The 20,027-nt window shown below is 45.3% G+C and overlaps 1 protein-coding gene across 1 annotated transcript in view; it reads right to left on the minus strand.

Annotated features, from left to right (window-relative positions):
• The window catches only part of LOC125432355 (dimethylaniline monooxygenase [N-oxide-forming] 1-like), a 103,094-nt gene that overhangs the window by 18,312 nt on the left and 64,755 nt on the right, over positions 1-20,027 (minus strand). The window contains 5 exon segments of the mRNA XM_048495803.1: positions 2,130-2,202; positions 7,931-8,279; positions 10,058-10,258; positions 11,535-11,677; positions 13,424-13,586. Coding sequence (XP_048351760.1) covers positions 2,130-2,202; positions 7,931-8,279; positions 10,058-10,258; positions 11,535-11,677; positions 13,424-13,586 — 929 coding nt within the window.

Here is a 20,027-nt window from a genome sequence, read left to right on the forward strand (position 1 = left end):
CTGGTCCAACCAGGCGGAACTGGAAAGAAGAGCAAGGCCCAAAGAAGATCTTCATGGCCAGGGTTGGATCGCTGAGAAGTAGAGACCGCAGACTGGGCTTTATGCCCATTGAGCAAGCCAGCTGGTCCATATATGTAAGGCTGTCTGTTTTTAGAACCTTATCAGAGGACATGCCGTCCCTACACCGAAGAACATGAAAAGGGGAGAAGGGAAAGAAAGATTAGCGAGTAAAAGCAAATGGCACAGCATTTGAATATTTTGTTCCTATCGGCCTTCGCAGGAAATACGGAGCTTCAAGTGAGGAGGGAACACCACCCAGCTGTGTCAAGAACAGCATGCAATTGTCTTCTCCCCTCCTGCCGCCAAAAAGGCTGAATCATGGCCCTTTCTGCACAAACCAAATAAAACGTCTTGCTTTCAATTACACAGGATTTTAATCAGTGGGCGTTTCCCCACTCTCCCCTATCCCCCCTATGCAGCGTGCGCCCGGGCGTCCCCACGACCCAGTCATCAAAAGGCGCCGTTTTCTCCAGCGCCAGGGATGCCGCGCGCTGAGGGGGCGCGACTGAGGCAGTGTCGGGGCGGCTGTGCTGTCGCCGCCCCTGTCGTGGGGAGTGCCTGGGGACCCCGTGCTACTTGAGGAGAGTAGCGCGGGGCTTAAGGTAAGTGGAGAAAGGCCCAGTGTTATTAGGCTCTGTATTTCAGATTGTGGTGCTGATGTATTGCTTTTGGATTAAGACACATGTTGTACTTATAACAAAGGTTCCATCTGACAGCGGACAGCAATCGCTGAGAGCCTTCTTCAGTGTAATTTCTACTGGGTCGTACTCCCACTTAATTCACGTGGTAGATCCACCCAGAGATTGGCAACCCTACTTTGGCACTGGTTTTAGGGAAAGGAGCATCAGGATTGGGAGACACATTTCTGTGGAATGTACATTGTCTTTGTCTTTCTTCTTCCTGTCAGCTCCACAGGGGGCCTTTATAGGCCCTTTCCCCACTTACCTTAAGCCCCGCGCTACTTGAGGAGAGTAGCGCGGGGTCCCTCGGCACTGAGAGGGGCGGTGACAGCGCAGCCGCCCCGAAGCTGCTGCTGTCGCGCCCCTCAGCGCGCAGCATCCCAGGCGCTCTTCTTAATGCCACCTTTTGATGGCCCCGCGCAGAGCGCAGGGTTATGGGGACGGCCGGGCGCGCGCCTGGGATGCTGTGCGCTGAGAGCAGCGCGCGGCATAAAGGGGAAGGACAAGAGTGGGGAAAGGCCCATAGTTGTATCTGGTGGACAGATATTGACAGGCAACAACATTTCCCTCTGTGCTGCAAACCTGATTGTTGCTTCAAGCTTCTGTGACAGATACAGCAGCAAACCAGGCCAGTTTTATTTCCGGTCAGTTGGCAACCATAAACTGCTCTTGCTTCTAAACGATGAGCCCCTTCGGCACATGCAGGACAAATGCACTTTCAATCCACTTTCGCAATTGTTTGCAAGTGGATTTTGCTATTCCGCACAGTAAAATCCAGCTGCAGAATGCATTGAAAATGGATTGAATGTGCATTATTCTACAAGTGTGGAAGGGGCCTGATAGGCAGATTGCAAACGTGCCAAAGGCGTTTGGTTTAAACCCCACACTGACCCAGATATAGGTTCCAACAGTTTCCTTTATAATGTGAACACACATTGCCTCTTCCTTGCAAAGGCATATGTATATATGCAAGATACACATGCCTGTCAGTGTGTGCTTAATGTTTGGGGCCTCTTTGGGTTACTGAATCTCTCCATTCATTTCTTCTTTCTCGCTATGCTTGCAACGTAGATGACAGTGGCATCTCTGGGCCTTTCTGAGAAGGGAGGGGTAGCCAGATGGCTCTCTGTCTTTCTGTAAACCTTGGGGATGGACTTTTGCTTTCCTCTACTTTTCCCGCTTTCCCCTTGCATAGTTGGGGGCAGGAGAGGGAGTGAACAACAGAGGGTCAGAACTGGCTCTTCAAAAACCAGGTGTTCAATGTTCATTCTAATAAAGGCTTCTGACTGATGAGATCCAGAGTCTGTCATTGAATGAATCATAGACCCGACAGTGCCTTCATTGCAACATGAGAACAGGACTGTGCCTTATATTGGAAAAGAAGCTTACCGGTGAATATTGTCTTTCTTCTTTTCATTGACCTCTTCCATCATGGTGTCCACTGGAGGCAACTTGCACAAGCCTAAGAGACAGAGGGAAAGAACTCGTTTTTTGTTTAATTACATAAGCAGGAAGATAAAGGTCATTTCCCCACTTACCATGACCACCCTTTGCGGCACGCTACTCTCAGCGCGCGTCATTTTTGGCGTGCTCCCGCCTTCCCCACGATCCCGCGCTCTGCGGGGGGTCATCAAAAGGCGCCGTTTTGAGGAGCGCCAGGAATGACGTGTGCTGAGGGGGCGCGGGAGCAGCAGTGTCGGGGTGGCTGCATTGTCACCGCCCCTGTATTGGGAGTGTCGGGGGACCCCGCGCTACTTGGCGACAATAGCACGCAGCAGATGGTAAGTGGGAAAATGACCAAAGACCTCTTTTTTTGCAATGAATGAAAACTTACAGGGTGTCTCCTTGATAACACACAGGGACATGGGGAGAGCACACATAATTATGTGGTAGTACTCACCCAAGGTGTCTCTGTAACCACACAAGACATGTGATTGGCTTGAAAAGGGCGTTCGTTTTGGGTAGTATGGTGTGTGTGTGTGTGTGTATGATGGATCTAGCAGCAGGCAGAGACAAAAAATCCAGCATGTAAAGCACGAAACCTTTGCAGAGCCTGTAAATGAGTGACAGGCTGGGTGTGGGTAGAATTTTAAAAAGACTTAGGCCCCTTCCGCACATGCAGAATAATGCACTTTTAATCCACTTTCATAATTGTTTGCAAGTGAATTTTGCTATTTTGCACAGTGTATTGAGAGTGACTGAAAGTACATTACTCTGCATGTGTGGGAGAGGCTTTAGAGCAGTGGTTCTCAACCTTCCTAGTGCCGCGACCCTTTAATATAGTGTTGCCCTACCCTTCCTACCCTGCTTTATTGAGATATGGATTTTAATATGATTTTATGGAGTATGTACTGGCAAATGCTAGCAACCTTGTGTGTGTAGCAGAGTGTCCCAAAGCACAAACAGGCCAAGTGCAAAAGGTCTGTTAGCAAAATTAAATCACTGAATGAGTTATTCCAGTCAGGTGAGACTGGAAGCCTCATGGACATGTATCTTGATTACCACACCCAGGCAAGGTTGTTACAACACAAAGGAACTATGATACTCCCTGTTACAAGATTTTCTGTCTGATTGTCTTTTAGCAACCATTAACGTTTACTAAGTGCTTCCTCCTTGTCAAACTCACGCCTCAGCCAAATTTGCATGACACACCTAAGACAGGGACTCCTAAAAGGAGTTCTATGTAAGCCACTCAAGGCTATCTCTGATCCAATCACAAAACCATTGGCTCTATTGTCCCCACACTTAGAAAACAATAGATGAGCTATTAATCAGCTCAACCCAGCAATCCCAGCATGGAACTCCAGGAATTCCAGGAAGAGAATTCCTTCTGCCCGCCTCAAAATATACTATGGGTATAAGACTACAGTTCACTCCAAGCTCAGGGGCTCTCTCTTGCTAGAGCTCTGGCTCTCTAGCTAGCACTCGCTTGGATTCACATGATGGCATATGAATCCTTGCCTTCTCCAAGAACTTCTCAGCTGAACTTAGGTAATGTATAAACCCCCACTGCTCCCTTCCCGATCTCTCATCCAAACCTATCTTTCCACCCTTTTTATATCTCTAGGAACTGTGTATAAGCTTCTCTATGCCTCACTATATTTGCTCCCAAATGTGGTATTGTATTGATTTTTGTTGCGCACCGCCGAGAGCCCCTCGGGGATAGGGCGGTACAAAAATCTGAATGAATGAATGAATGAATGAATGAATGAATGAATGAATGAATGAATGAATGAATGAATGAATGAATGAATGAATGAATGCTAGGTAGCAACAGTTCCTCATGTTGTGGTGATCCCCAACCATAAAACTACATTGCTACATTTTGCGATTTTGTGTTTTCCGATGGTCTTAGGCGACCCCTGAGATAGGGTCGTTCGACCCCCAAAGGGGTTGCGACCCACAGGTTGAGAACCGCTGCCTTAGAGCTTCAGATAGGTTTTAAGGGGAGTTCAGCTGTGAGCTTCAGAAAGAGCAGGTCTGTTTTAGTGTCTGGGAGAGACCCGTGGTTTTGGCGGGAAGAGAGTTTTGAGGGAGAGAGGGTCTCAGACTCTAGCCAAGAAGGGAATTTATTTCCAGGTAGAAAAGAATTCCCAGCCCAGGCTCTTGGAACAAAGCTAATAAGTCTTCAGGTCAGAGTGGGTAGAACTGGGACAACTGAGAGGGAAAAAGACTGTGTCAGAGAGGGGCCATTTTCTTGTCAGATGGAGTAAGTTGCACTGCATGTTTGAGAGAGATTTCCTATCCTTAGTTGTAATCCTTCATATAGTTAACAAGACACCAGAGTTATCTCATGAACCTCTGGGTGCAAGCTTGGATATCATCTCTGAAATTTCATGAAAGTCTGTCATATTTTACAAGCATTAAGAACTCCATGGAAAACTGGAATCTTTTCTAAAAGCCAATTCCTGTCTGTACTGAACTTTGGAAACACCTAAATATCTGTAAATAAAAACTGCCTCTTACTATGCTGACAATTCCTAATCTAACCTCCTGAAATTGTTAAGGAAATTCTACAATTTATTTGTTAAACTTTAAAAAAAAGGCTTCTTGTATGGTTATCTGAGGTAAAACTTAGGCTCGTTCCGCACATGCAGAATAATGCACTTTCAAACTGCTTTCAGTGCTCTTTGAAGCTGTGCGGAATAGTAAAATCCACTTGCAAACAGTTGTGAAAGTGGTTTGAAAACGCATTATTTTGCGTGTGCGGAAGGGGCCAGAGAGTGAAGGACGAGGGGATCCCCTCAGTTCCCTAAGCTGCTTCAGTTAAACATTTATTTTGAGATGGAACAGGGTGAGACAACTAAAGAGAACCCCAATAAAGGTTATATATAGATACATAGAAAGGCTGACCAACAGTGAAGAAAAGGAGAAAAAGAAGATTTTAGCAGATTGGCAGCACAATCTAGAAGGGGGGGGGGCACAGTGGCGTAGGAGGTTAAGAGCTCATGTGTCTAATCTGGAGGAACTGGGTTTGATTCCCAGCTCTGCCGCCTGAGCTGTGGAGGCTTATCTGGGGAATTCAGATTAGCCTGTGCACTCCCACACATGCCAGCTGGGTGACCTTGGGCTAGTCACAGTTCTTCTGAGCTCTCTCAGCCCCACCTACCTCACAGGGTGTTTGTTGTGAGGGGGGAAGGGCAAGGAGATTGTAAGCCCCTTTGAGTCTCCTGCAGGAGAGAAAGGGGGGATATAAATCCAAACTCTTCTTCTTCTTCTTCTGGAGGCAGCACAGGCTATACCAGCAGATTTGCCATCTCTGGGGCACTTACACCAGCAGAAGGGCAAGCCTGCCAGAGCCCAGCTGCAGCAGGAACCTGGGATGCCCAGCTGCAGAGCCCAACTCCCTGCCAGCCCACTTGCACTGCCCAAAGCTATGCTGGCATCTTGGGGGCGTCCTGGAGGCAAGACCAGTCTTAGGCTCATTCCGCACATGCAGAATAATGCACTTTCAAACTGCTTTTAGTGCTCTTTGAAGCTGTGCGGAATAGCAAAATCCACTTGCAAACAGTTGTGAAACTGGTTTGAGAGCACATTATTTTGCGTGTGCGGAAGGGGCCTTAGCCTCCAGAACCCTCTTGACCCCCATATGCTGGCATGGTTGCTTGGGGGGGGGGGGGGTATGCCCCAATTTTATTTCTTGTATGTATTTCTTGTATTTACATCCTGCCATCTCTCTAGTGACTCGAGACGGCTTACAATAAAAACATACACAATAAATGGAAACATTAAAACATCATAAAATCTAAATTAAAAACAAATACAAAAGATATATCTCCTTCCTATCCTATGGAAGAGGTTCAGGTAGGATTTTGTTTGTGCCTTTTGGGTCATTCCACTCTGCAGGAAAGCCCTTTAGAGTGGGCGGAGTGGTGCTTGAGTGGCAGCATTTCCACCTACCTGCCTGCTCTGGATCCAGCTGTTAGGCAGTATTTGGGTATTGGGAGGTGGGAGAATTGTTTCCTCATGATTTCCAGTTTTCATGGGGGGAATAGAGGATCTTTGTCTGGGCCACTGCAATGGCTGTCAGATCCCCTTCAGACTGTCTACTTGCTACTGAGCATCATCTTTTGCTTGCTGTGGGCTGAAGAAGGTTTCAGAAATAAGAGACTACAAATCAGGCGGCTACTTAAGTAGAGATGATCATGGTATCGTTGCGTGGTGGCCTACAGCACAAGAATGGATCGTATGGATATTATGTTTCCAGTGGCCAGCCCCAAGCAAGTCCTCTTCCATCAGAGGATATGGGAGGCGGATGTGACTCTTTCAAGGGCTGTTTTTGTCCAAGTCTATCCCTGTACCCTTCCCCATCACTTTGCTTTACAGAAACTAAGGCTTGAAAGGTCCAGCATCATTGTTGTGATATAGTTAGCAATCTCCAACATGACGGCTAAGAGCTCAGTGAACATTCCTTTCTTAAAGCTACGGGTGTTGTTTTTATTGTTTTGGGTTTTTTAATCCTTAACCTTTTCTTAAAGATTTCAGCTTTTTCAGCTATTTTAAGGGCTTGCCTCAAGTTTGTAGAGAACCTCGTTCACCAGCTTAATTTTTCTGATCTATTAATCCGCACTCTGGAGTCCATTTTGGAACTAGATATTCATTTATTTTACTTTGTGAGCTGCCTCAAGGAGAATTTTGGAGAGGCAGTATCCAAAAATCTCCAAACAACTGTTTGGTGTGAAGAATAATAGGAAAATATTTTTATATTTTGCAATGTACTCTTGCTTCACCGGTGCTACATTTGATTCACCTCATGTGGATAACTCACAGACAAGGCTAGGGCATCTAGCTACCCAGAGAACTCCTGAGGTGCACTGAAAAATATGATGTTAAAAGGCAGGCTTGGGGGGGTGGGGAGGACCTAACAAGGACTGAGCATGCTCCAGGAGGGATGGGACGTTCATAGCAACCTTTTGATCCTATAGAGATATAGGATCCTATGCGAGGGAGGGGTAACACTATGGGTTGGATGCCACAGATCTGTTGCTCTAACAGTGGCATCACCCAATGGGAGGAACTTCCTGTTATAACACGTGATTTAGGGGAAAGCTCCTTCTGTTGTGACAACATGCTGTTGCTGGAATCATCCAGTTGGTGGAATCATCCAGGCAGTGCTTAGGTGGAATCATCCAGACCAGCCACTTTAACTGACTTTGAAAAAGAAGCCAAACAAATAAACTGAACAATAAACTGAACTTGGATGTTTGGCCTGGTGGCCTTTCGCAGAGACGACTATAACAATTTACAGGAAGATGACCCTACCTGGAGACGAGAGAAGAGATTTCAGAACTTTGCTCTCCAGTTTGAGGACCCTTTGCAATTTCCTTACGGGCCTGTTTTGAAAGATAAAGTATTTTTGTGTAGACAGTGGGACTGGGAACATTGGGAATTTCCGGATGGTGAACATATTAGGGGAAGGGTACATCGGTTTCGAAGAGGGAAGCCAGGGGCGGCCTCTCCCTTAAATATTATAGCCTGGTATCAATTCAGATACTAAAGTCAGGTGGTGGCAGTATCATAACGGGGGGATCTCATATTCTGAGTGGTGCAGCAGGTGGCAAAATGCTGCCTTTACTTAAGAAACAGCTGCATAAATTTGACTTTGATTTTATGGAATTATCGTATTTTGTATTTTGGAATGCCAATAAAGGCTATCATGACCATGAATTATCGTATTTCATCCTACCTACCTTTAAAGATGCGGGTGACCCAGCGTGCTTGGGATTACACCACTGGCGTGACTGCCCCGAGAGGCCTGAGGAAGCCTATGATGGCCAAGGAGGGCTTTTCCAACAGAGGAGGGAAAATGTATTTGTACAAGGAAGCATGTTTGTTTTCAAAGTTGACGACGGACTCATCAATGAAAGGAAAAGAAACTTTGTAACCAGTGGCAAAGACAACAACATCCACTTCCTCCACCTCTTTGCTCTTCTTGAACACGACAGAGTTTTCTAGGAACTTTTCTATGCCGGGCCTGATGGAAATCTTCCCAGTGACGATGCAACCAGGAAGTTCATCATTCACTATTGGCTCTTTCAACTCAGATCTACAGTAAGGAAAAACAGGGAAAGACCATAAGACAGTATTTTGGAAAGGTATTTCAAGTGTTGTCAAACTGGCTTTACAAAATTAGTTGAAGAAACTCAGACTCATTTTTCTTCACTTCCTTTCATTTTTTTTACTAGCCTTCCTGTCTCTTTAGTTTCCTGTCTCTTTAGTTTGGAGAGGAGACGTCTGAGGGGGGATATGATTGAAGTCTACAAAATTATGCATGGGGTAGAAAATGTTGACAGAGAGACATTTTTCTCTCTTTCTCACAATACTAGAACCAGGGGGCATCCATTGAAAATGCTGGGGGGAAGAATTAGGACTAATAAAAGGAAACACTTCTTCACGCAACATGTGATTGGTGTTTGGAATATGCTGCCACAGGAGGTGGTGACGGCCACTAACCTGGATAGCTTTAAAAGGGGCTTGGACAGATTTATGGAGGAGAAGTCGACCTATGGCTACCAATCTTGATCCTCCTTGATCTCAGATTGCAAATGCCTTAGCAGACCAGGTGCTCGGGAGCAGCAGCAGCAGAAGGCCATTGCTTTCACATCCTGCACGTGAGCTCCCAAAGGCACCTGGTGGGCCATTGCGAGTAGCAGAATGCTGGACTAGATGGACTCCTGTCTGATCCAGCAGGCTATTTCTTATGTTCTTATGTTCTTATGTCATTATAAAGAATGAGTCTGCCCTATCGGACAAATAATCATAGAATCATGGAGTTGGAAGAGACCACAAGCGTGATCCAGTCCAACCCCCTGCCATGCAGGAACACATGATCAAAGCACTCCTGACAGATGGCGATCCAGTCTCTGCTTAAAAACCTCCAAAGAAGGTGACTCCACCACCCTCTGAGGCAACATATTCCATTGTCAAACAGCCCTCACCATCAGGAAGTTCTTCCCAATGTTAGATGGAATCTCTTTTCTTGTCAATTGAATCCATAACTCCTTGCCTTATCTCTGGAGCAGCAGAAAACAAGCCTGCTCCCTCTTCAACATGACATCCCTTAAATATTTAAACATGTCACTTCTTAACCTTCTATCATGGCTATCATGCCACTCCTTAACCTTCTCTTCTCCAGACTAAACCTATCCAGCTCCTGAGCTGCTTGTCAGGGGCATGGATTCGAGACCTTTTACCATTTTGACCACCTTCCTCTGGGCATGCTCCAGCTCGTCAATATCCTTCTTGAATTGTGGTGCCCAGAACTGGACACCATGTGTCTGGGATCTATGTTCTCCAACAATGTTCTTACAGCGATGGCTAGCTACCCAGATAGTCCCAGGAAGCAGGGCATGAAGGAAATAGACCTCCCTCATTGTTTGCCTCTCAACATTTCTTGTAAGGTATGCTGCCTCTGTATGTGGAAGCACCATCTACCTATCATGGCTGATAGCTGTAAACTGGACTATTCTCCATGAATTTTCTCAAAAAGTCTCAGCCAATCAGGACTGGATCTACATTTTTCTGAAGGAGGGCAAAATGAGCCCCTCCCCATATTATATACATAGTTTCCTTATATATGCATGCACGATCAACATACATACTCAACAGCCTGTTAAATTATAGAATAAATTATATTGACCTCTGTGAACTGTTAATGCATAATTACACTTCTACATTATTATATCTGTTGATAATACTTCCCTCCCTCAACCCATCTGCACACATAAAACCCAACCCAAGGAGAAGGTTTCTCAGCCTAGCCTTTTCCCAGTTTTTTTTCAAATACAACACACATACATTTGAGGAGGAGGATAGACCAAGTCCTTTGGGACCATCCCATTGTTTGCATGGTTAAACCACTGGTTACATCGGTTTGCAATCAGCCAGCCTGTTACACGGCTGGGGAGGATCTTCCGGACCACGTTTGTAAATTGAGTGAGGAACACCATGTCCCATGGGTAGCCATCACCAAACACACGGCTCATCACCCAAGCGCCTCTATTGGTGCTGATCATCACCTGGAGGAAAGGAGGAGATCATCAAAACAGAGCAGCAACCAATAATCAGCAATGGTCAAAGTACATAAGCATTGGTTTCATAGACTTAAACAAGTTCCAGAGTTTAGCTGAAAATTACATGAAGCAATGGCAAACAGATCTTGCCTCTGAGGTTAGTCTGGGAAAATTATTGACAAAAAAGGGAGGGGGCAGTTGCTCATTCTAGAAAGATCTGCCTCAGTTAGCTGCCTTTTCTGGCTTGAGAGACTTCAGTTGTCCTGAAGAGAGCCCAGGAATGCCTCTGTGTGTGCACAGGCTGCAATTCTAAAGATATATTGTTGAGAGCAAGCCCCACTGATCTGGGGTGGGGTAGATGAATTATGGCCAGGGATGACAGAGCCGATAGGCACCCATGCTGTCTCCTTGGAGGCCACAGACAGTGCTCCCCTTGCTCCCCTAAAAGCGCCCTGTACCTGTCAGGCTCTCGAACGTGGAAATAACAGTGACTGTAGGAAAGTCCTAAAGCAGTTTATTTCTAACAACGCGTAGAGTAACAATAGAAAGCTGAATCTAAGCTCTCCCGCTTAGATCCAGAGATTATATCCTTCAACTCACCCCCCCATTTGTCCCACACCAAATGTGCTTTACAAATTCTACAACATTTGCACTACAGAGCTTCAAAGAACCTGGGAACCGTTCACACCTTCTTGCAGGGGAGCTGGTGCCAGGGAGTTGCCAGGAAGGGAAGAGGGAAACAGAAAAACAGTTACAGGAAGACATTTGCAATTCTTACACAGCAAGACATCTGGGCACTGACAGGCCTAGTCCTGACAGTACCAACATACATTCACACCATCAAATGTAAGGGCTCAGGAATTCAGCTAATGTTGGCCCTGAACACCCCCTTTGGTATCACACAGCTTCCAAACACGATGTAGGTAATGGCACTGGCATAATCCACATTCCACCGTGCAAGTGGCATTTTCGCTGGCCCCTCTTTTGCGGATTGCCAAGAAAATGACAAGTCTCTTGCTCCTCACTAAACCTACTTAGGATTACTGCCACACTCATTCAGCAAGGCAAAATCCATGCTAAAAACATCATTTTATTCCCTGAGACTTCTGGAAGATTCTGCAAATGCAGCTATGTTTACTTTCCCCAGGATGCCAACTGTCTTTTTTTAAAAAAAATGTCCAGGAGCATCAAAGGAACACAGTAACTTCCCTCTTCTTTTCATCCGTTAAGTACTCTCCCAAGCTCAAAGTTCTAAAGCAAAACAGATTGAGAAGAAAGGTACCTTTTCTGCTGTGTGACTGGCTTCCACAGCAATATCAACTCCTGAATTCCCCATGCCAATCACAAGGACCTTTTTACCTGCGAATACATCTGGGGTTTTGTAGTCCCGGCTGTGGAAATAGTCCCCTTTAAACTTGTCTATACCTATGTAGACACAAGGAAGAAACTTGAAACATGTGCACCTCGACCCATGAGCTGGTATCTTAGCCTGCCAATCAGTCTTGTTAGAAGCCTTCCTCCGGAAGCCACTGGAGGAAGAATCCTTGGACTAGATGGAGGCCTGCAGGAGCAGGATATAAGCATGCATGCATTTGCATTTATTTATTTACATCTCGTTTTTCTCTCCATCTAGGACACAAAGCAGCTTAGAAAGTCAATCACCACTTCTCCATTTTCCTACAACACTCCCTTGCAAGGTAGGTCAGACTTTGTGTATGATGGGTTCAAGATCATCCAGCAAGCTTCCATAGAAGAAGAGGGGATTCGAGCCTGGGTCTCCCAGGATCTTAGTCCGACTCCACTGGGTTAAGCCTTAGAAATTCGGTAAAATTCGGATTCAGATTTATTTGGTCATAAAATTATCTGTATGCTTGAATAAGACAAATAACATATTCGGATATACTCAAATATTCGGGTATACCTGGAAAATTCAGGTCCATCTGATTTGGGGTGTATTTTTGTGTTTTTTCACATTGTGGCCCACAGGGGGCGCATTTTTAAAGCTAGCAGGGTATCATCCAGAGACTATCCTGATGATACCAACTTAGTTTGGTGAAGTTTGGTTCAGAGGGGCCAAAGTTATCTATCCATCCGTCCGTCCGTCCGTCCGTCCATCCGTCCGTCCGTCCATTCATTCATTCATATGGGTGTAAGCCACTCAGGGCGGCTTACAATTATAAAACACAATCAATAAATTACAAAATTTCATGACAATAACTATATTTAAAATCAACCCCAGCATCCAATAAAACCAGAATAAAACTAGAACAATTTAGATGGTGAATAACCCCCCACCCCCACAAAGGGTTAGGGTTAGGGGGATGGGGCACCCATCTCCTGTTAGCTCCCTTTGGGGGTCTATAACTTTGACCCCCCCAAAACCAAACTTCACCAAACATGGGTGGTATCATTAGGACAGTCCCTGGATGATTTGTTTCCCTGCTCCTCCACTCAAAGCCTGCTGGATGTCCTTCAGCCAATCACAGTTATTTCAGAACTTTCTCAGCCCCACCTGGTATCTGTTGTGGGGAGATTTAGGCCCCTTCCGCACATGCAAAGTAATGCATTTTCAAACCACTTTCACAACTGTTTGCAAGTGGATTTTGCCATTCCGCACAGCTTCAAAGAGCACTGAAAGCAGTTTGAAAGTGCATCATTCTGCATGTGCGGAATGAGCCATGGCATCTGTTGTGGGAAGAGAAAGGGAAAAAGAGTTTGTAAGCTGCCTTGAGTTTCCTTACATGAAAAAAGGCAGGGTATAAATCCAGATTCATCTTCTTCTACTTACTGCTGGTTGTTTGCATTCAGAAAAAGAATGCTGCATTATATTATGTTCTAGCAATGTGTTTCTTCTGTTCTTCAACTAGAGTCAGTACTTGTGATTGCATAATACAGGCAATGAATTATTCCTTAACTGTTAACAGATCCTGACTATGCATTCTCACTTTGTAAACGTAAAGAACACTAACAGATTATAAGAGTTCTACTGGGAAAAAATATTAAAAGAAATAGATCATGCAAATTTTCTCAGTGTTAGGTCTTGACACTTAATAAGAGGATGTAACAGATGGGAACAACATGGGGGGGGGGAGGTTGTTCTTTTAGCCAGACACATGGAAGAGGTTTACGAATGTCAGCACTAAACAGAGGGAAACTAAGCATCGGCAGTACCGGGAAAAGAGTTGAGGGGCAGTGAGGGTTCAGTGAGGTAACCAATGCAAACCATCACAGCATCAAAGATGGCTGACTTCTGTTCCCCATCAGTCTCTGTGATGACATCCCACTGGCCACTGGTTGAGAAGTCAGGGCGCTTCTTTATACTGATCACTGTAGTCTGAAACATTTCAAGACAATGGTGATGATGAGTCTGGAAAGCAATGAGCTCACCAACACGCACAATTGGACTTAACTATCTGTTGTTGTTTTTTTTACAAAAGTCACAAGCATATTTTCTTTTCTTTTTAAATTTTTAAAATATTTTTACATATGAAGACTTAATCCAAAACAGGGAAAAGGGGAGAAAGAAAAAGTGAAGATACAGTAAAACATTATAAGGATCTGTGTCAATAACTTGTTAAACTGAAAAAAATAACTTACATTCAAAATAGAAGAGAACTTAAAACATTAGTTTATCAGCTTCTACATATTATCATATCCATACCCATACTCATTCATTTAGAATTATGATCATCTGTATTGAATAAGCCATGTATATTATAGATTATACACGATTAAAAAACTATGTATATTAAGAGAACATTGTGTTCATACACTTCACAAGTATATTAGCAAAGCATAAGCTTATTATTAATATGCATGAGGAAATTATTAATATAAGATTCCCATTTCAATGTTGAATTATATTCAAATCTTCATAAAATTAGTCAGTTTTAGCCACATATAAATATTCTTTCATATTGTCTTTACAGTTCTTTTAAATGGGAGTTCTTTCAGATTTCTGAGTAAAGCAACAAAACCCTTTCTACAGTTAGTAAATATAACATTGGCAGCATGGGCCAACATAACATAGTGCGCACTGGGACGGCAAAAGCGCCGTCCCCAGGGAGCTGTTCAAGCATAGTACGAAGCGAAGCTTAGCTTCTCAGCCTTCCGCTCATACCCTCGCTCCTCCCGAAGCGGCTAGAAAGTCGCTGTTTCCCAACACCTCACTCCTGCCAAGCGAGGTTTCCTTGGGAAACATTGGCTTCCTTAAACCGCTGCGGTCGCGTAATGGCAGCGGCTGGAAGAAGCTTATCCTCCCCTTTCCCAATCAACTTATTCCTTCCCTCGCGATCGCGTCCAGCAAGGCCACCATTCAAGGCCTGGGGACATGCCTCCCCTCCCCTGCGACTCTGGAGCGGTCGCACAGGGCAGGAGGGCATGTCCCCTGGCCTCGGCGACGTGCCGGATGGTCTCAGGGAAGGTGAGTCGATCAGGCGACGGTGCAGCGCGGTGCCATCTTCCCGGTAGTTTCCGGGACCGTTCGTGCGAACGGTGCCAGGGGGTTGGGTCAGCGTCATGTACGCCGACCCAACCCCCAGCGTCGCTGTGCGGAAACAGCCATTGTTTCATACTATTGTTCTAATACATTTAATAAAAGGATAACTAACAATATACTTATAGCAAAACACTTTCATTTTTAAGACTCATCTGAGGGTTAATCTTTGATAATTCTTAACATTTCAGTGGCCAATTACCCACTGGGGCTAGGGTGTGCAGTGGGACCGGAACGGTATTGGGGCAAGAAATCTTCTGGACCAACTTTTTCTCCAGTAATTTGTGGTATGTATTACATGCATATCAAATTTGCACTTCAGTCCTAAACAGAGTCCTATGCTTTTAAATTCATGGAAGCCTAGTGGGATACGAACAACACTAAATTCAGTGTCCTTGTTAATAAAAATAACAAATATTTTTTATAGAAGGACTTAGGAGGGTATTACTCTGGCTCATTCCGCACACGCAAAATAATGCACTTTCACGCTGCTTTCACAACTGTTTTTGCCATTCCGCACAGCTTCAAAGAGCCCTGAAAGCATCTTGAAAGTGCATTATTCTGCGTGTGCAGAATGAGCCTCTGCTTAGGATGACATTGAGACACTTTTCCACCTGTGATGCTAAAAATTGCATTCATTTAATCAAATGCTCCTATCCATATTTATATGTGGAGATGACAAGGAGGATTCCAAGGATGAGGATTTTTGAGCATTATTCTAAAATCAGCAACATACATATTGAGGCCCCTCTTATCCAGCGTTTTGTCCAGAAGAAAAACAGATAGAAAAAGATTGTAAATGCTGAGTTTTATATAAATATAAAACCCATGCCTTTACAAAAATGAATATCAGACAATAAACGAGGGTACGCACATCGAAAAGTAGTTGATTTTTTACATTTGGGACCAAGTTTGAGCTGATGCAGAGTCATGATTACTTGCCTGGAACTGAATATACTTCCGGAGATTAAAGTGATTTGTGTACAAATGCAGATATTCCAGGAACTTTGCATTGGGTAAAAAGACTGGGAAATCTTCTGGGTAGGGAAAGTCCACGAAGGCTGTCATCTCTTTGCAAGTAATACTGACCATAGACTTGTAGGTGCTGGCTCTTCCCTTCTCGACATACTCCTGTCCACAAAATAGCAGAACATGCAAAACTTTTAGCATGACTTTTTATTTATTTATTTATTTGTTTGTTTGTTCCACTTATATACCGCCCTCCCCCGAGGAGATCCCTAAACATAACCATTAACCTGATTAATTTTTTTTCTTGCAGGGTTTTTCAAACAATGGGCCAGTTTTCTTGGAGAAGTTCATCCCAAGGTCAAGAAGGAGAAGGGGGCGAGAGGGAAAGTTTTAAAAGGCTCAGCGTTTCCTGACAGGGTTGCATCCGCATAATCTGCATGAAATTCAGCCCGCTGCTCAATAATGCTAATATATTATTGAATTGCTAATGAATCGCTAATTAAAAATAGATTATGGACTTGCTTGATGGTAACTGATATGAGATTCCTGCATTTTATATTCAAAACGGGTGTGAAACTTCCTTGTGACTGGGTCTTGACAAGGAAAGAGAGTTGAGAAATGGGTCCCACTTCAAAGTTTTTTTAAAAAGACCACTGCTTTATGGGTTTGGCCTCTCACAGCAAAAACTGTCCGTGGTATAACAGGACCATCAAAGTCACCAGAACAGCAGCTTATATTGCATTTCCCCCCTAAAAGACCAGAAACTACAGACATGTCTGTCCTAAGCAGCATAACAGAACTGTAGTTCAATGTATAGCCAAAGGCTTTCACAGTGGGAATCAACCGGGTGTTGTGGGTTTTCTGGGATATGTGGCCATAGTCTGGTAGCTTTTGTTTTGCCTGCATCTATGGCTGGCAGTGCAGATGCAAGATGTAGATGTGAGCAAAATGTGAAGACTGAAAGCTACCAGACCACGGCCATGCAGCCCAGAAAAAACACAACACCCCAAATTGTAGTTCAGAAAGTATCCCCCAGCCATTCCCAGAACTACATTTGGTAACAATTCATGCATTATAGGCAGGTGTTCTTGAGTTCTGTGCCTCCGAGGCATGTGGGGGCACAGTTTGGGTCTGGACTGGCCCTGTAAAGAGAGGCTACTGAAGAAGAGGGGAGATTCCTTCCTTCCAAGCTATTGTCCTGATCTGAAATGGCCCCTCAGAGCTAATGCTTATCCCGTTGGGAACACATAGCTATCAGTACATGGAAACTTCCCTAATGGGCAAATAGTGGCTCCCTGAATTCATTCCAGGTTGGGGGAAAAGTGTTGTAGAGGTAGGAATGCCTGCCTTCAGTTGAGATCCCCAGGAACCGCACCTCATCTCCAGACTGCAGAGATCAGTTCTCCTAGAGAAAATGGATGCTTTGCAATTTGGAGGACGGGCAAGTAATTGTGCCCCAATGGAGGATCAAAATCCTCCGCTAAGGTTCCAATCTCTGTGTCCTGCGCCTTCCTGATCTCCCAACCCAGCTATGGCAAACTTACCCCCTCCCCATCACATGATGGTGGCGAGGAGGGACTTCACAATCCTGGGGTGGGGGGAGGGGAATGAAGGCTTAACTGTGTTCTTCAGCCCTGGTCCAAATTGTACTTGAATGCTCCAGGAGTCAACGAACTTGAGAACACATGGTTATAATCAGTGGTGGTATTCAGCAGGTTGGCACCACTTGGGCAGAACCAGTTGTTAAAATGGTGCTTGTAAACAACCAGTTGTTAAATTATTTGAATCCCACCACCGGAACCAGTTGTTAAATTATTTGAAACCCATCACTGGTTATATTGCACGAATCAACAATAGGTTTCCTACGGGAGATGGACTGAATGTGGAGCCAGTTGGTAGTATAGTGATCACCATTTAATAATAATAAAAAAAATGGAGGGAAGAAACTTTTGCAGTTACATGTAAGTTGGAATATACACGTTGGAGGTCCATAAGGAATTTCATAGGGTTAGATGACAATTTGGATGCTGCAGTGAGCAGATGGGGGGGGGGATTTCATCAGTTCCCTTCTGCTAGTCCAGGGGTAGGGAACCTGCGGCTCTCCAGATGTTCAGGAACTACAATTCCCATCAGCCTCTGTCAGCATGGCCAATTGGCCATGCTGACAGAGGCTGATGGGAATTGCCTGGGCTTTTATAAACCGGAGGGGGGTTGCCACAGGGGGAATGAGGTGGGATTGACAGCTCTCTTCGCCTGCATCCAGAGCTGCTTGGGGCACACGGGGCTCCTCTGGGCTGCTGTCTTTTCTGTTCTGGTGGCTGCCTAGGGTGATGGCAGTTCCTCCCACTAGATACAGGACTGCTGGCCTGGTCGTCTCGCCAGCATGGCCACTGGGCCATGCTGCCAGGGCTGATGGGAATCTGTAGTCCATAACATCTGGAGTGCAAAAGGCTCGCCACCATAATTAGGTAGGAATCGCGCTCAGGAACTACATTCCCATCAGTTTCTGTCAGCATGGCCAATTGGCCATTATGCTAGTAGAGGCTGCTGGGAATTGTAGTTCCTGAACATCTGGAGAGTCAAGAGGTTCTCTACCCTGGTCTATAGGGCTGCCTCTTCTTGGTGCCCTGTCAGAGAGCTGCTAGGGACATTTAGAAAGAATCAGGAGCCAGCGAACCCGGCCTGTCCTTGAGGGCAACAGCTGCCTCTGGGCCCCACTGGCCCCCTTACACCAGGTCATCCGCTGTCAGAAGAACCAGACTGCTCCCTCAGCCCACACCTACTTAGATGGCGCTGCAACAGCAAAACTACAGTAGTCATTAAAAAAAAGAACTCGGCTTTTGAACTCATTAAATATTAAAAGAGCCCACTGGGATTGGGATTGGGCAGAAATCCCATAAATAAATAAAATAAAAAATAAAATAAATACTTTAAACTGATTTAATTCATTAAAAATATTAAAATTAAACATAGTTTCCAGCGCAGGCCATACCTTCCCTCTCCTCCCTCGGCCTCCAAATGAAGGAGTGTCGTTGATCAGAACTAGGTCTTACTTATCAGTTCTCAGCATGCCAATTGGCCATGCTGAAAGGGCTGATGGGAATTGTAGTTCCTGAACATCTGGAGAGCCGCAGGTTCCCTACCCCTGCGCTGGATGCTCGAAGTTCATTTGAAGTCTCAGTTATGCCCAGTTTAGGATTATCAGCACGGTGGCTGAATGGAGCTCAAATAACTTCTAGATTAAAAAAAAAAAATAAACATTTTTCAACCCCTGAGTCCCTTCTGGAGGCTGCAAAGACGGGAGAAAAGTGGGGTGCAAGCAGAGGTGGGATCCAGCAGGTTCTCACAGGTTCCCGAGAGTAGGTTACCATTATTTGTGTAAAGGCCGAGAGGGGTTACTTTCTTAATGGGTGATTTTGCCACGGATTTTACCTTTAGTGACGCCTTCTCCCAGCAGTAGCTGCAGAACTTGAAGCAGTGTCTAGCAGGAGGCGACTGAAGCGCAAGGCAGCCTGCTTCGCATTCGCTTCCTACCAAGGACGAAGCGGCCAAGGCCCTGCTACAGCCCCGCCCAGGAATGCTCCACCCCAGAATGCCCAGCCACGCTCGAATGCCCCGCCTGTTCCCCATTGGCGCTACGCCACAGTTTGAATCCCACCCCCATGGGAACCTGTTACTAAACTTTTTGGATCCCACCACTGGGTGTAAGTATTTTAAGTAAATCAATAGGAGAAAAGCAAGGGCAAAGGTCAGACGGTGGACGGTGGACAGTGAGATACTATATTACAGGGAGAAAACTAGTTTCCTTCAAGAAAGGGTGGCTTTGAGCCGCTGTCCAGAAATTCCGCCTGAGGTCAGGAACCACAGCTGCCTTCCCAGGGCTGGCCGCCATTCTTCTCACCCTGGCCGGTCCTCACACACCCCACCCACGCCCCACCCAGCTTTATTCCTCCTCTAAAGGAGGCCCAGCAAGTCTGACTACATTTCAGATGTTTGGCCTGCCTCTATGAAAGACTTCGGGTGTCAGCTTCCAGCACGGGCACCGTTCTTCTGTGCTGTTAGCCAAACTCAGGCATGACGGGTGGCTCCTTGGGCAATCAGTCCGATGTGACAGGTCCTACATCAGTGATGGCGAATCTTTTCGAGACCGATTGCCCAAATTGCAACCAAAAACCCACTTATTTATCGCAAAGTGCCAACACGGCAATTTAACCTGAATATTGAGGTTTTAGTTAAGAAAAAACAGTTGGTTCCGAGGCACGCGTTATTCAGGAGTAAGCTTAGTGAAGCAACCGCACAACGCTTCCAACG

This window comes from Sphaerodactylus townsendi, linkage group LG05 (genome assembly GCF_021028975.2).
Source record: "Sphaerodactylus townsendi isolate TG3544 linkage group LG05, MPM_Stown_v2.3, whole genome shotgun sequence".
NCBI lineage: Eukaryota > Metazoa > Chordata > Lepidosauria > Squamata > Sphaerodactylidae > Sphaerodactylus > Sphaerodactylus townsendi.